This window comes from Dunckerocampus dactyliophorus, chromosome 8 (genome assembly GCF_027744805.1).
Source record: "Dunckerocampus dactyliophorus isolate RoL2022-P2 chromosome 8, RoL_Ddac_1.1, whole genome shotgun sequence".
Classification (NCBI taxonomy): Eukaryota; Metazoa; Chordata; class Actinopteri; order Syngnathiformes; family Syngnathidae; genus Dunckerocampus; species Dunckerocampus dactyliophorus.
The window spans coordinates 32,345,163-32,362,515 of NC_072826.1; the positions used below are offsets into that span (position 1 = coordinate 32,345,163).

At 42.2% G+C, this 17,353-nt stretch overlaps 1 protein-coding gene across 1 annotated transcript; it reads left to right on the forward strand.

Annotated features, from left to right (window-relative positions):
• The first annotated feature begins 5,071 nt into the window (after nt 1-5,071).
• On the forward strand, nt 5,072-17,141 carry LOC129185835 (bone morphogenetic protein 7-like). Its single transcript, XM_054783355.1, has 7 exons — nt 5,072-5,734; nt 11,127-11,316; nt 14,190-14,338; nt 14,511-14,717; nt 16,160-16,233; nt 16,311-16,421; nt 16,513-17,141. The coding sequence occupies exons 1-7, from the start codon at nt 5,347-5,349 to the stop codon at nt 16,660-16,662; spliced, it is 1,269 nt and encodes a 422-aa protein (XP_054639330.1). The 5' UTR covers nt 5,072-5,346; the 3' UTR covers nt 16,663-17,141.
• Nucleotides 17,142-17,353: the final 212 nt, after the last annotated feature.

The following is a 17,353-nucleotide window of genomic DNA, read 5'->3' on the forward strand; positions in this document are numbered from 1 at the left end:
AGAGTTGTATGATACAACACAGCACAGCGTGTAATTAAATTTGATGAAGAGTTAATAGGCCTGCTTAATTCTACACCACCCACAGAACACTACCTCTTTTAGAAGAGTCTAACCACCACCACCATTTGTACTTTTTTTCAATAACTCCTCCTCCTCCACCACAACGACGTATGCTCGACCACTCCTCTTCAAAGGTAAATAACATTTATCATTACGTATTATTATATCACTTTTATTATTGTTTTTTTCATTAATTATCCTGGTTTAATATTACTACTGCATCCAAACTCATATTTACATACATACACATATACTGTATATGTATACACGTACATGTAGTACCTATATCATTGGTAATATTACCTTTTCCCCTACTTAATAACAATTCGACATAAGAACGATCGTCTGGAACCAATTGTGTTCGTTAGTTGGGGACTTAGTGTAATATGGTTGAGGCCTCTCCTACTCCTTAAAGTTCCGCTCACTGTAGGAATGAAACACTTTGACATAACTGAAGTTATTCCCTGCGACTGGCTGGCCACCAGTCCAGGGTTGTAGGAAAACAATTAATTTACTGAGTGGGTAAATAATTATTACAAGTAGATTTTAGAATAATTGTTTGCATTGATGTCGACTGAGAGCCTACACAGACGTGTTTGCATTGATGGTTATTGATTGAAATATTGCTGAGTGCATTAAAACAAGTACAGTATAGATATAACTGTTTAATCAATTCATCTAATAGCTTAGTGAATGATTACAAGTAGTTTATAGAAATAATGCTTTATTAAATCATGAGCTGAGCAGATGAACATCTCTTTAAGTGTGTCAAAGGTCAAACAGAAATACTGTTGGCCCCTGCTTGTACCAGCCAGGGTCAGCAGCCAGATAGGGCCCAGAAGTAGTCCAAACAGATAAAAAAAACTTGGCCTGAGCCTTGAAGTAGGCGAAGGAAAACAATGTTTTGTTTATGTCAACAACTACACTAAGTGTTATCGGGCCAGTGGAGGAGCTGGCTATCATCTGCTGGCGTCACAAGCTTTGTCAAGGAATCCAGGAGAACGTTATCTTTGTAGAGACTGGTGCCAACGGTCTGACCATAACCAGTATAAAAATGACAGATGGGACAATTGAGGGCCTCTCTCTTTCATTCGGCCCGGAGATGGGTACTGGTGAATGAAATGGGGACCAGGGCCCTGGAAGCTGTTAAGAAATCCTGTCTTATAAAAAAAAGTAAATAAATAAATAAATAATAATAAAAAAACAAATAAACACATTTTAAAGTAAAAAAAAAAATATATATATATACTGTACATATATATATATATACTGTACATATATATATATATATATATATATATATATATATATATAAAGAAAGAAATCCTGTCTGATTTATTTTTCAATTTTATATGTCTGACGTATTCTTCAATACATTTGGAAAAGTCAGTCATTTGGTGTGAGAGCCTTTCTTCCTTCTCATAAGTGGAGATTAAAGAGCACGCATGGGGGAGGTGAAATTGGCTTCAGTGGTCCTTTGACCTTTAGAAGGTTGTGCAGAATTTCATCTCCTACAGGGTGTACCCTGCTTCTTGCCCAAAATCAGCTGGGATAGGCTCCAGCATACCCCCGCCACCCTAGTGAGTACAAGCGGCATAGAAACTGGATGAGTAACTGAAGTTAGCTTTGCAGGTTGTTTTTCTTCATTTTTCTGAAGCTGCTGCACCTCCCCTGTAGTCTTCTGACACCTCCCATGGGGGGCCCACTGACCTCACACTTTGAAAACCACACAACCCTACACACTGCAAAGACGACACATTCATTTAGGATGGATCAAAGTCAATATGTGTTTTATATTGATGCGTTTTCTATGAAATGACCAATGACCTCAATCAACGTATCGTTTGCACCTCTTGGCTGGACTGAACTGTTGTCGTTCATCACCCACACCCTCCTATTAAAGTAACAGTGCCTTGCACATTGTTGCACTAAATCACTTGGGCCATTGGCAAGTCCCTTCATGTCCCTGAGCTGCAGCTGATGACCCCCAAATAACTCGGGCGGGGCCGAGTTTATTGTCTGAGTTCAAAGATGTCTGTGCTGACAAGCTGATGAGTTCATTGTTTTTATTCTTTGCCTCCTGGTGACCATTTAGAGGAGAGATAGCCATACCGTACCCTGGGCCAGTATTGGTACGTAAGGCATACTTCCATGCTGGATGCTCACGTCTGAAAAAAAGACAAATGTCACACAAAAATGCCAACATTTGTCTTCAATTCAAACAATGGCCTGTGGATTTAAAAGCTCTTCTTCACCGATACACCTTAGATAGACTTCAGGACACCCAACCACCCTCCCCCAAAATACAGTCTGTAACCAGGGTGGGTGATACAGCAACTGTTGGTATCTATCCGATACCAAGTACATTTTTCAAGATGATTTTGTGATTTTTTTGCAAAAATACTTAGGCCTAGATTAAAAAATAATGTCCAATTGAACAAAATATTCATACAACAATATAAGACAATGTAACAATATCCAGAAAGAATACAACAGTTACCTTATTCTCTTCTGTTACACACACTGGTGTGAAAAAGTGGCTGCCGCCTTCCTGATTTCTTCTTCTTTGCATGTTTGTCCCACTTAAATGTTTCAGATCATCAAACAAATGTAAATATTAGTCAATGACAACACAACTCAACACTTTGCACTTTTTCAATGAAACTTTTTATTATTAAATCCAAAGCTACATGTCCCTGTGTGAAACAGCCAACCACAGTGAGAGCCATTATCCACAAATGGCCAAAACATGGAACAGTGGTGAACCTTCCCAGGAAAAGGGAAAAGGCTGCTGGAAGAATGAAACATAAAATCCAAAATAATAAGAAGAATAAAGTGTGTTCAATCAAAAATGTGTTCCAGTAAATGTGCAAGGTTTGAGTCAATGATTAAACTAAAATGAAATGAATAAAAGCAGGCGCGGATTTAGAGGGTGTATGGGGGGTGTATACCCCCCCGTTTTGAGGCACCCACGACTTTCTTTGCCACAATAAAAGCTAATAAAATGATAAACCATCCTGGATTGCAGTCACCCAGTCCCAGTGAAGGTACATGTATGTCTAAACCGGTACATGTTGATTTATTAGTACTGCTACTAGTACCAAGACAGATCACCCCAGGCCACAGTCAGTCAACTGACCCCAGAGCTAGGCCGGCTGGGGGAGCAGGGGAGGCTAGCGTCCTTTCATAAAGAGAGTTATGACAACTGAGATTACGCCGCCATGTTGGGGCCAATTCAAGCGCGTGGCTTGCGTGCACAGTACGACAATGCATGTAAATTGCAATGTCTCTGCACAAAGGGACGCATGCAAAATGTCTGTTTTATAACAATTTATAGATCTATATTTTCTAATGTGTAATATGGTGTCATTTGACTGACTTGACTGGATGAATGAAAACATTGTTGAACTGTTATGGACATCATGCAAATGCAGTCTACATTAAAACAATATGAATTCTGTTGAATATGGAACAGTTGCATTAACTTCAACATTTGGTTTCAACTGTAAATGGAATAAAAAGCAGAATTTTACGATACAGTCAATGCCAACAGATCTCAAAATGAATGCAGTTTTATAAGTTTGCTGGAGATCATGGATGACTTCATTTGCAACCAGAGGTGGTTTACACAAGGATCATTCTTAACTCTAAGCATCCATGACTGCCTTATTGTTTCCTTTTTTATAGTATATTTACGTTTAGGCTACTTTCTTATATCAAACCAATGAAGTAGAACACAATATTTAGGTAAACACACTCTCTCCAAAATGTGCCAAGCTCATGACGAGATGCCTTAAACTTAGTAACATCGCCCCAGGTGGCTCTGGCAGGTTGTCTAAACATTGTGACATTAAACATGTTAACATACACAGAGCCTACCTCACACAGCTTTGAAGACGAGTTCGGCTTCCAGCCCAAACGGTTGATTTTATTTTCCCAAATTGTCCGTCTGTTGACATCTGAAGGGAATCTGTACAGCTTGAAACCCTTGTCATGTCTATTTGTGCATCCAAATGCACAACAACCCGGCATTTTTGGGGAATAAACAAGAATACGGCCAAAAATACTGTAAAGAAAAGGCAAAAGCAAAGCGAATTTGGCCCCAAGATGGCTCCAGGAGTGGGCTGCCAACCAAAATGACCCCAAGAGCGCACAAAAACAGCATTAAGGCTCGCCTCAATTTTGCCAGAAAACATCTTGATGATCCCCAAGACCTTTGGGAAAATACTCAAAAGTGGAACTTTCTGGAAGGTGTGTGTCCCATTACATGTGGCATTTCAGAAAAAGAACCACATAGCCACAGTAAAACATGGTGGTGGTAGTGTGATGGTCTTCAGGACCTGGAAGACTTGCTGTGATCAATGGAAGCATGAATTGTGCTGAAGGAGAATGTTGGTGACCTCAAGCTGAAAGCAACTTGGGTTCTGCAGCAGGACAATGATCCAAAACACACCAGCAAGTCCACCTCTGAATGGATGAAGACTTTGGAGTGGTCTAGTCCAAGTCCTGACCTGAATCCTGTTGAGATGCTGTGGCATGACCTTAACAAGGAAAAGCCTCCAATGTGGCTGAATGACAACAATTGTGCTAAATTCCTCCCCAGCGCTGTAAGAGACTCATTGCAAGTTATCACAAACGCTTGATTGCAGTTGTTGCTGCTAAGGGGGGGGGGGGGGGGGGGGGGGCAACCACTTATTAGCTTTAGGGGGACATCACTTTTTCACACAGGGACATGTAGCTTTGATTTAATCATAAAATGTCATTTAAAAAGTGCATGAAGTGTTGAGTTGTGTTGTCATTGACTAATATTTACATTTGTTTGATCATCTGAAACATTGTGACAAACATGCAAAAAAAAGAAATCAGGAAGGGGACAAAACACTTTTTCACATCTTGCATGTAGAATAGAAGATCCTTGTGACGATCTGTGCAGGTTTGGAGAATGTGTCATCCAGTATATACAGTATCAACAATGTAACAGTATGAACAACACAAGAAAAACAAGAATATTTGTGAAACTAAACATAGAATATTGATCTAATCACACTAGTATCGATCGGATATTGACACTGCTTGTGGTATCATAGCTATCGGTGCTTGTATCGATCCAGCCGACTCTCGTCTGGCTCCAAAGATGCCATCAGGAAGAAGCACGACAGAATCCGACAGAACAGCACAGAGCAGCAGCAGATGATTGCAGCTGGACATTCAGAAGAATATATCTGCTCTTGGTGATATCTACGGCTGATTCGTTACTTCACTGATATCTTTGAGAGAGTAAAAAATATGGTCAAAATGCTTACATGCGCCTTGGGGACTATCATGATTTTTGTCACGACGTGGAGCTGTGGACTCTCCTTCTCCAACTTCTCTACGGATAACGAGGTGCGCTCCAGCTTCATCCAGCGCCGATTGAGGAGCCAGGAGCGCAGGGACATGCAGCGAGAGATCCTGTCCATCTTGGGGCTGCCTCGTCGCCCGCGACCCACTCACGTCCAAAGCAGACACACCGCAGCCCCGATGTTCATGCTGGACTTGTACAACACTGCCTCGGCAGACGCACCGCACAGCAGATACTCCAGCTACAACCCCCACCTGGCCTCCGACATGGTCACCCTGCAGGACAGTCGCTTCCTGGATGACGCTGATATGGTGATGAGTTTTGTCAACTTGGGTAAGTTGGTTTTTTATGTCACTTTTCTAGATATGTAAAAATGTCTCAGGTATACCGTATAACGTATTTAATAAATAAATTATAATTATTATTATATCATAATGTCCAAAAAGGAGGAGGAAGATGCAGAGTTTATTTGATTTAATCCTACCCCTTCTTCTTGTCTTTTACTGACTGACCATCCACACTATCTTCTCAAAAAGGGAAAAGGCTGCTGGAAGAATGAAACATAAAATCCAAAATAATAAGAAGAATAAAGTGTGTTCAATCAAAAATGTGTACCAGTAAATGTGCAAGGTTTGAGTCAACGATTAAACTAAAATGAAATGAATAAAAGCAGGCGCGGATTTAGAGGGGGTATGGGGGGTGTACACCCCCCCGTTTTGGGGCACCCACGATTTTCTTTGCCACAATAAAAGCTAATAAAATGATAAACCATCCTGGATTGCAGTCACCCAGTCCCAGTGAAGGTACATGTATGTCTAAACCGGTACACGTTGATTTATTAGTACTGCTACTAGTACCAAGACAGATCACCCCAGGCCACAGTCAGTCAACTGACCCCAGAGCTAGGCCGGCTGGGGGAGCAGGGGAGGCTAGCGTCCTTTCATAAAGAGAGTTATGACAACTGAGATTACGCCGCCATGTTGGGGCCAATTCAAGCGCGTGGCTTGCGTGCACAGTACGACAATGCATGTAAATTGCAATGTCTCTGCACAAAGGGACGCATGCAAAATGTCTGTTTTATAACAATTTATAGATCTATATTTTCTAATGTGTAATATGGTGTCATTTGACTGACTTGACTGGATGAATGAAAACATTGTTGAACAGTTATGGACATCATGCAAATGCAGTCTACATTAAAACAATATGAATTCTGTTGAATATGGAACAGTTGCATTAACTTCAACATTTGGTTTCAACTGTAAATGGAATAAAAAGCAGAATTTTACGATACATTCAATGCCAACAGATCTCAAAATGAATGCAGTTTTATAAGTTTGCTGGAGATCATGGATGACTTCATTTGCAACCAGAGGTGGTTTACACAAGGATCATTCTTAACTCTAAGCATCCATGACTGCCTTATTGTTTCCTTTTTTATAGTATATTTACGTTTAGGCTACTTTCTTATATCAAACCAATGAAGTAGAACACAATATTTAGGTAAACACACTCTCTCCAAAATGTGCCAAGCTCATGACGAGATGCCTTAAACTTAGTAACATCGCCCCAGGTGGCTCTGGCAGGTTGTCTAAACATTGTGACATTAAACATGTTAACATATACAGAGCCTACCTCACACAGCTTTGAAGACGAGTTCGGCTTCCAGCCCAAACGGTTGATTTTATTTTCCCAAATTGTCCGTCTGTTGACATCTGAAGGGAATCTGTACAGCTTGAAACCCTTGTCATGTCTATTTGTGCATCCAAATGCACAACAACCCGGCATTTTTGGGGAATAAACAAGAATACGGCCAAGAATACGGTAAAGAAAAGGTGAACGCGAAGCGAATTTGGCCCCAAGATGGCTCCACGAGTCACGTGACCGTATTTTTTCGACTCGTCATGTCCCAACTCTTTATATGGAGGGACTCTAGGGGAGGGGAGCCCCAGGGAATATTTTGTGGTCTGCTTTTTGGGTCAGGAGGATGCTACACCGTTCTAGGCTGGCTGTACATGTGTATGGCTTACTACATGCTGCACTGTGTAGTGGTAGGTGGTAAGCTGGCGGCATGCAGGATAGGGTCAGCATGTATCCTTGATATCAGTTTGGGCATTGGGCTGGAGGGTTTATGAAGTGAAAGTAATTAAACACTGCTAGGGATTGCTTCCCAGTGGGAAATAGACGGTCTTTTTATCTGAATAGCCGGTCAATCTGGCTGGCGGCCAGCACACTTTGACATTGACAACCCAGAGATTACCCCTCATTACGCTATTACGATGTCCCACAAAATATTTACGATCTCAGACTTCGGTTTACTGATGAACCTTAACACACATTATGTGGTTCTGATTGGCTATGAGACAAAAATAAGATAAAAGAGATAAAAATAACAACAAACTCTTGAAATTAAGGACATAAAATTGGCCTCGGATATCACCAGATTGCAGGGAATAAGGGTCCAATTTAAAAAAAAAATTCGGGGGGAGGGCTCCCAGACCCCATGCTCCATTTCCAGCGCCTCGGCCTGCGGCCTCGGCCACCCCCCCCGCTTTTCAAAAAAGCTAGATCTGCCCCTGAAATGTAAGTGCAGCGGTTAAAGATGAATGAGTGTAGAAGTAAATACTGGAGTGAAATGTGTCAATTGGTGAATAAATGCTGATTGTAAATGAATAATGCAGTGTGTGACTTATTACATGAATTATTATCCAATGAATTATTCATTGTTAAATGAAACATTGCGACTGCATGAAGTCAAAGCAGTAATTGCTAAACAATCGATGTCATGCTGACGTAGTTGTTCCATCAGACTGTCTTTCATTTTCCTTGTAGTCCATTTGATGCTTTATGTTTATTTGATGTTGTCTGAGGTCGCCTCCTATCAGAATTAAGAATTCAACTTCTACAAACAATATTGTTAGAGCAGATGCACACTTGTGAGACACTTAGAATGAAAACTGCGTCTAGAACTGCGTTCAGAGAGCTGCTTGAGTTACCTGTGCTGGTCTAAAGTACACTTTGATGCACTGTTGGGTCATTTGGTGTTTCGTAGTGTTTCCAGTGGCTTCTACATGACGGAACTTTATATGTGGATGTTACGTTTCATCATGTAGCGATGCTGCTGCTGCAGGTCCTGGTGAAAGGTTAAAGGTCAGTTGGGATGCTCTTAGTCTACTGAGTTTGAACTTAGATAAATAAAGAGATATTTAGTATGAAACTCATCTGAAAGAACATAAACATGAGGCGTGCGTCATTTCCCTGCTGAATATGGAAGAACGGGTGTGAAGGCAGACATGATTAGTGGGGGGGGGTTCTCTTCCTGGAGCACACCAAAGCATCCCATGCTGGTCGTTTTTTGGAGATTTTAGCTTGGGCCCCGCTCATTGTGTTGGTGGTCCCCGCGTGATGGCTTCAAGACTTAAATGGATTATGGTCTTTCCGCTGCAGAGGTGACGAGCTTTTGAAATCAGTCAGTGTGCTTTTAGAGGCTGAGCACAGAATGCACAGTCAAAAGTGTCAAAGTGCACCTGAGGGATTTCAAGTGCATGTGCTCATGCACTGTGCTCATGTAGTTTTCACGTGGGCGTATGGGCGTTTCTGACAGACTTTCATTTAGGAAGATGCTTTCCCACAAGAAACGCAGCACAGGGTGTTCTAGATTCACAAACCAAATAAAAATCAGCGCGGCTGAGCTGCTCTCAGGGCTCCTGTAGCGGGGTCAAGGCGAGTATTCCTTCCGCAGAAAATGGCTTAACCTTCTTATTCCATACCAGGGGTGTCCAAAGTACGGCCTGGGGGCCCCCTGTCAGGAGTTTCCTACTGGTAGTAGTATATCCAAAGGATCAAACAATATTTGCTTCAACTCCTTGTATTAATAACTTGGGATGTCCTGATACACATTTTTGGCTTGGTACCGATCCTTTAAAAAAAAAAAAATGCTTTTCTTGCAAACATGAATTAGTGGAATTGGATATGTTTGTGAAAACAGCATGAAAAGTGATGCAAGCAAAGTATTGCTGAATGTACTTTTTTATTCCACAGCATGACCAACAATACTGTTTGGCTTTTGGAACAAACCTCTGAGAGTCAGCTACTAATCCAATAAAAGAGCCAATAAAAGATCACATTTGAAAAAATGGGCGTGCAAAATACTTTTAGGGTAGGACTAATCATGTGACATGCTTATAGATTACCTTGTGGTTTGATTTAGAATATATGACTTTTTTAAACAAACTCTCTTCAGCGTAAATTATTTATTCATTTATTGACGGTCCCTAGTATAAACAACCAGCGGTTAGAGCAGCACTTCCAGAAATGTTTGATTGGGGTGGCCAAGGTGAGACCATTACTCATCACGTACACAAGAACGGACAGGCGACAATGTGCAATGCTGTCAAACAGGTCAACGTGCCGACATGATGGTGTGAGTGTGATGAAGTGTTCTCGTGTGTAACAGACATCAGAGGACAAGTGATTCAGTTGATATTTTCAGTCCTGGGGAGTCATTCAGAGAAACGGTGTTTTTTCTCATACGTCTGAAAACCACCCAAGCTGATTCTTGAAAAAAACATGTTGTAAAATCACCAGTGGTTAATGGAAGCCCCACGTCTGTGTGGCCATGCGGCGTCAGGGGCAAACTGAAGTGTTGAAATGCCTCCCAGAGGGAAGTCAGCATATCTGAGGTGTGATCTTTGCAGCTAATGGTCCCTAAAATAAACACACCAAGTCCTTACAAGCAATTATTGCTTTCATAAAAACACCCACTGTTCCCTTCCAGCATTTAATTGCGGTCACACAAATGACGACCAGGGCTCAGAATGCTCGGTTGTGAAGAGCGAGTGGGCTGTGTGTGTTTTGAGAAGGCTGAGCCAGTGTCAGACCTTTCGGGCTACGAAATTCAAATGTGCGCCGTTGCGATGATGTCAGCCGGCTGTCTAACAGCTGCGCTGCTTCACCTTCATTGGAGCCCTAGACGCGTTGACCAATGCTGCAAAAGCACTGGGAAGTGTCAGGAAGCGTTGGGGTCTTTGTTGTGGAAAGCCCGAGTGCAGGACGGAGAAGGAGAAACCACAGTGCCAGCAGCCACTGCTGCTTGACATCTATCCTCAACAATTGGAATGGAATGGTGGGGCAGTGATGCATGGGAAAATGATCAGGGAGGTGTGTGTGGTACAGTCTGGCAAGGGGCATGAGTTGTGTGGGTTTCTGTGCATAATGTGAATGTGTTTGGAAAAGCACGCTGGCAGCTGTGGTTTTCCGGGCAGCGCTTTAATGGGCCTTTTCTTGTGGTCGACACATGTGTGAGCCAAACTGGGTGCAGGGTGTATTTTATCCCCCCTATTGGCATGTACGGCAGACTTAAGTGATGTTTAGATCAGTCGCGTCGCAGACTGAGGCGAGAGTTTTTCTATTCCTGCTGCGGCCCTTCCGAGATGTGGCGAAGGGCGACACACATCAGAGAACTGTGGGAGTCTGCAACAGTTTTGACATCATCGGCTAGTTAAGCGTCTCACAGTGGCTTGACTTTTCTTCACAAGGGAGAAATGTTTGTATGTTTAGTGTGTGGCGGCTGCTTTAATCTAATAAAGCCTGCTGTTATTGGTATATAGTTCATGATAACAACACGCATGCCAAAGCCTCAATCAAATGTTGAGTTCCGTGTGCTGCCAAATGTTAGACTTGAAGATATAAATACACAATTTCCTCTTTTTTCTTTTCCTAACAGTCGATCAGGATAAAGAGCTTCTGTACCAGAAGCACCGAAGGGAATTCAGATTTGATGTTTCTCGTATTCCGCCGGGAGAGGCTGTCACAGCAGCGGAATTCAGGATTTTTAAAGATTTGATCCAGGAACGCTATGAGAATGAGACATTCCGAGCCAGCATCTACCAGGCCTTGCAGGAGACTGCCGACAGGTAAAGCATCTTTTTCATCCCTCTGCTACTTCTTCTAGTGTGTTTTGTGTAGCGCTGCAACATTTCATTGATCAATCCATGATTCATCAATTGCACAATTCATCCACAACTACTTTGGTATTCTAGGAATATAAATACTGTATCCTCTGATTTCAGCCTCTCACATGTCCGTAGTCATCCATGAAAGCAGATCTATTATGCTGGTGTTTTCAGCAAGACAACAACATATTCACACACATCAGCTTTGACCTTGAAAAGCAGTGATGGACATTTTTGTGACCTGTTGCAAAGCAAACCACTAACTGTGTTTGCTTCGTATTGATTTGGGCCTAACCCATTACTCCACCAAGCTTCTAATTCATCCACAAAGAATATAATCATTCATTGTGCTCATACTGTTCTGTAAAATAAAACAAGATTTGGCAATTACTGTGTAAATGCTGATGGTGTGAAAGTACAGTGCAGACACGGGCAAACTACCCATAAAAAATGATATTTTCTCTACTTTTAAACAATAGGATTTGTGATGGTATTTTTACATTCCCATAGGTTTTCTGAGACTGCACTTTCTAGTGATATATTGGTCATTACGGTAATCACAGGGACTACGTCGCAGCAGCTCCAGGAAGACAAAGCTTTGATAGAGCAGGATGGAGAGGATGTAGAAGGTCAAACAAGCAAGTGTTCTGTAGAAAAGTGATCATTTATATTTGATGGGTGTTTTTAACGTTGTCGTTGTGTTTTGCCACGTTGTTTCAATCTGTTTCTCTGTGCTTTTGCTCGACTGCCAAACATACATATATAGTCCTGCCCCACTGCCAAATCTTTAACCCCATGTGGGCCAGAAGTCAAGAAGTTTACCCAGCCCTGCTATAAAACCCTCGCTTTTCTGAGGCGTATTTTCCACGATATCTGCATCCTGCAATACCACTCCACTCCACTCTGCCTGCTGGACAAAAATCACAGCAAAAGATACACTCTTGGCTACAAGTGGTACCTCCTGGCATTACAGCTCTTTATTCCCTCAGGCTGAAAAAAAAACAACATTATTTTGGGTTAATTTAGTCAATAATGACAATAAAGATCATCCATCACCATCAAATAACCTTTAGTAACTGCACAGATTTTTAAAACTTATTTACAAAGTTACAAAACATTTTTTTCTTAACTACCGGTACATACGATTGTAAAAAGAAAGCTGACAAGTGTTAATGGCAAAACAGCAGCACACTCCGTCTTAACTTTGATACGGATGACAACTCGTGGTGACGAGCGTCACCGCTGACGTCACATAACTTTATATTCTTCTTCTTCTCTTCTCGCTGTCTTCTCTTTACATCACTTGTTATTTTGGATTTAGGTTTTGCAAAGAAATACACAAAATGTCAAAGAACAATCCAAACACCCAGAGTCAATCCTTGAATGCAATAATAACAAGCCGTTTTTGCTCCTGCCATTTGTATTTGATGACGTTTTTGATGTGCAATACAAACCATCCATCCATTTTCTATACTGCTTCTTCCTCATTAGGGTCGGGGGGCATGCTGGAGCCTGCTGGAGCCTATCCATTCAGGCGACAGGCGGGGTACACCCTGGACTGGTGTCCAGCCAATGGCAGGGCACATATAGACAACCAATCACATTCATACCTATGGACTCTTTATAGTCTCCAATTAACCTCACCTGCATGTTTTTGGAAGGTGGGAGGAAGTCGGAGTACCCGGAGATGCACACACGGGGAGAACATGCAAACTCCACACAGAAAATGCCCAAGGGAGAATCGAACCAAGGTCTTCCGAGGTCTTGTTACTGTATTGGCCAACGTGCTAACCACTAGACCACCATGCAGCCGTAATACAAACCAACAGACATAAACATGCATTATTTCCTGCTGACCTTTGATCGCATATCCGGGTTTCATACTACTACGTACTGTATATACTTCCAGTCCCCAGTGTTTACCTTTCCGTTTATACCAAGAAGGTCGTTTGATTGAATTTTTAATTATCATGTTATTTTCTATAAAGCGCCAGATTGCAGCAAAAGCAACAGTGAGTGTACCTTTCATACAGAACTGGTATATACGTGGTCCTTTTTCAAACCTACAGTACTGTCTGTACCCTTATCCCTTTACGTGACAGCATGCTATTTCTCTTCTGCTCCCTGTGTCCATCACATTCATGAAATGTCTTTATTTTGACTTTGTGGATGCTTTTGGAGCCTTTCTATTGCTTTTTACAGTGGTGGTTATCAGATATATCTGTTCCAGCAAACCTCTGTTGTAAGAATGAAACATCTGCTCAGTATTTAATGGCTAACAAGATCCCAGCTGTTGGGAATGCCATGACACAGTCAAAGGTTGGAGGATGATGAGAAGGCTGCTGTGTTGCAGCCTTTTCCACATTTCAAACTCCTGTACTGTTGGCAGTACCTCAGCCTGTGGTGGGACACGGAGGAGGGGTCCATCGGCGACGGCAGGGCTGACGACGGTGATGAGGGCAAGACCATTGTCATTCACGGACACACACATAAAGGCCACTCAGCGCAGACGAGCAGGCGTCGGGACAAAAGACAGACGTCTGCCTGAGGGTCTCAAAGTGATATTATTGTCTGCCAAATCAGCCTTTAAGACGACACGTATTTGGTGTTTGTAGAGACCACACAGCATCCAACGTGTGACGTTAGCATATTGTTTAGTGATGTTTTCCTAAAGCAGGCTTCAGCTGATAGATCACATCGATCCTGACTGACCAACTAGTTACCTCGTGTTCCACCTTCAACTGGAACTTATCAAGTCCATGTTCTCTGGACAGCAATACCAGAATCACTTGGTTTTATTGATGTTTTCATGACCTCGTGTTATCTTCCCCCAGTGAAGCAGATCTGCTGCTGGTGGACCAAAGAGAAGTGTGGGCTGCAGATGAGGGCTGGCTTATCTTTGACCTGACTGCCACCGGTAATCTTTGGCTGGCCAACCCTGAGCACAACTTCGGCCTGCATCTGGTCCTGCAAGACAGCCGTGGTCAGCCTGTAGCCTAACTAGACTGAATATTGCCTGTTAGACATGATGTTCTGATGAACTTGTACTGGAACAAACGAAAAAAAACAAGCAAAAAGTGGACACAAACAAATAAAGAAGGAAACCCTGCATTGTTTATGCAGTCTGTAATGCTAATCACGCTATCCCAATGCAGGCCACGAGAGGCACCCCCGATTGGCAGGGCTGTTAACGGGCAGCGGGGCACGGGACAAGCAGCCCTTCCTGGTGGCCTTCTTCAAGTCCAACGAGGTTCGCTTTCGCCACATCCGCTCCGTCCACGGCCACAAAGGGCGCCATTCCAACCGTGCAAAACCCCAGAGGACTGTCCAAGATGCCCTCAAGGCAGCGGAGGCCGCAACAGGTGCCCACTTTAAACATGGCCTACAGAATGTACACTGAAAAGATTTATAAGATCAGATGAGATAGATTTAGATGAATGTGGAAGCTCATGAAATAAAAGTTCTTGCTTATGTTGTGCAGAATTTGTATTTCTTCCTCCATAGAAATACAACTTGCTGACATCGCTAATTATTCCCACCTTTATTGTACACCCTATTTTCACTCTAGTCTCATTCATTTATTACTTGAACAACATTTTCCTGCTAAAATATTACTTTAATAATGTTTTGAATAATTGTGTAGAATTCTAAATTCTTATTTTATTATTTTACTTATTGTTTGTAATGTATTATTTTTAATAAATTCTACTTTCATTTTAATTGATTACTCATTATTGTCACAATTCTATGACTTCTTACTTCCTTTTTAAAATTGTATACAGTCATCCATTGTTCATCACGGTTAAATGGTTCCAGACCCGGCCGCGATAATTGAATTTTTGCAAACTAGGATTCAGTATTAATAAATAGAATAACCTGTTTGTAACCTTTTAAATACAGTTTTTACCACTATTAGAGGCCTCCACACATGATATAACACCCCTATAATCACCTTTACACTCCTATTATCCAATTTAGTAGACATAAGAGAAAATAAGACATATAAGACATAGTAAACCTGTTTACCACCTTCTAAATATGCCTTTTAACATGATTAGAGCCCTCTAGACATGAAATAACACCCCTATAGTCACCTTTACACTCCTATTACCCAATATAGTAGACATAATAAGATAAAATAAGACATAAATAAGACTGGTGCTTGTGTGTGTTGCTCTAAATGTGTTAACGTGTAAATGGGGGGAGCAGGGACAACATACTTCCTGATGTGGCTGTTGTCTCGTCAATGTAACGTTACTGACAGCTAGTGACTAGTGTAGAATACTGCCCCTGTTTGAGGTTAAGGAAAGACCCATAATGCACTTCAATCACTTTATTAACAAGCAGAGAACACATGCAGTGAACATTCACACAGGAGCTGCTGTCAGCCACTCTCTCCACTGATTATCTACTACGGTCAACTCTAGCTAGCTGACGTCACACAAGTCCTGCTTCTTAAAAGGTGCACGCAAGGGGTCACACACACCATACTACCCTTGATATCACATCTTCTGAACACCTTATATTTGTATTTGAATTCATTTAGCCATTTTTATGCTTGGAAATGCTTCATTTAGGCCAAGAATACGTACAATTGGCTTAAATATGCATTTGGTTGATGAATAATAGGCTGTATTAAAAAACGAAACAGTGATCATTTATTGGAAAAACCAAGACAGAGTGAGGCAGCGACGTAGCGAGGGATGACTGTGGCCGATTTGTAGCGCTCAAATATGACATCATCAGATGCTGCATGTACTGTATGCATACACATTTTAATTGTTAATACTGCTTTCCATTTTAGATCATCTGGGCACCTTGAAAGACGGATGCAAAAAACACGAGCTGTATGTCAGTTTCAGAGATTTAGGATGGCAGGTATGGGGAATATTTAGCATTTGGTGATATCAAAAAAGTAGATACTTTACTGACTTTTTCTGCTTTATGTCGATCAGGACTGGATCATCGCACCAGAGGGCTACGCAGCTTACTACTGCGAGGGGGAGTGCGCCTTCCCTCTCAACTCCTACATGAATGCCACCAATCACGCTATTGTGCAAACTCTAGTGAGTCTGGGACACCATGACAGCCGTTTTTCTGAACACTTGATGTTGTGTGCCAAGCGTGTCAGCTGATTAATACGTCTCGTAACCACAGGTGCACTTCATCAACCCTGGAACAGTGCCTAAGCCCTGCTGTGCTCCCACGCAGCTCCACGGCATCTCCGTGCTCTACTTTGACGACAGTTCCAATGTCATCCTGAAGAAGTACCGCAACATGGTGGTCAGATCCTGTGGCTGTCACTGACTCGTGGGCATCCGCTATGCGAGGTCATTTCTGAGGGATGTTTCCAAAAGGAAGAAAGTGGTAGAAGCAGAGGCAAGGGGTGTGTTATTGCCTGCCACAGAATTGGCTTTTACGTTTAGGACCAGCAGCTGAGCAATTTGGACCACTGCTTCCACCAAAAGGGTGGTTTGCTCTGCCTCTTTTTCTATTTCTCAGTGCAGCTTGGAAGCATGTGCCATGAATCAGAGCAGGGATACTTGAACTGGATTACACGTGTGTATATTTCACTTGTGACCATCAGATTGATTCTGAATTGGACACCTCATCGACGTTTAGCCACTGGGCTGCACATTGTGTTCCGGAAGGACCGAAGGAGATCAAGTCCCGATAAAAGCAGGACTATAAGCTTTACTGTTCTGGGCTGGCTTTCAGCAGACCAGCTGGACCAAGTCAGGTGTTTGATGTGACAAATGACAGCAAAGCCTTGGAAATAAAAATGAAATACCTCAAGTGTGTGTTCTCCTCAAGTTCTTTGGTGCATATGTACAGAACATGGCTTTGTGTAAGGATGGCAGTGATTCATGCTCATGAGCTACAACCTTCTGCACAGTGATGGGCCATCAGGGCCAGCAAGGTCTTCTCTGCCGGCCTAAGCACTGTCAGACGCAGTGACCCACATTCACAACTTCAATTCTAGTGTTTGTTCCATGGA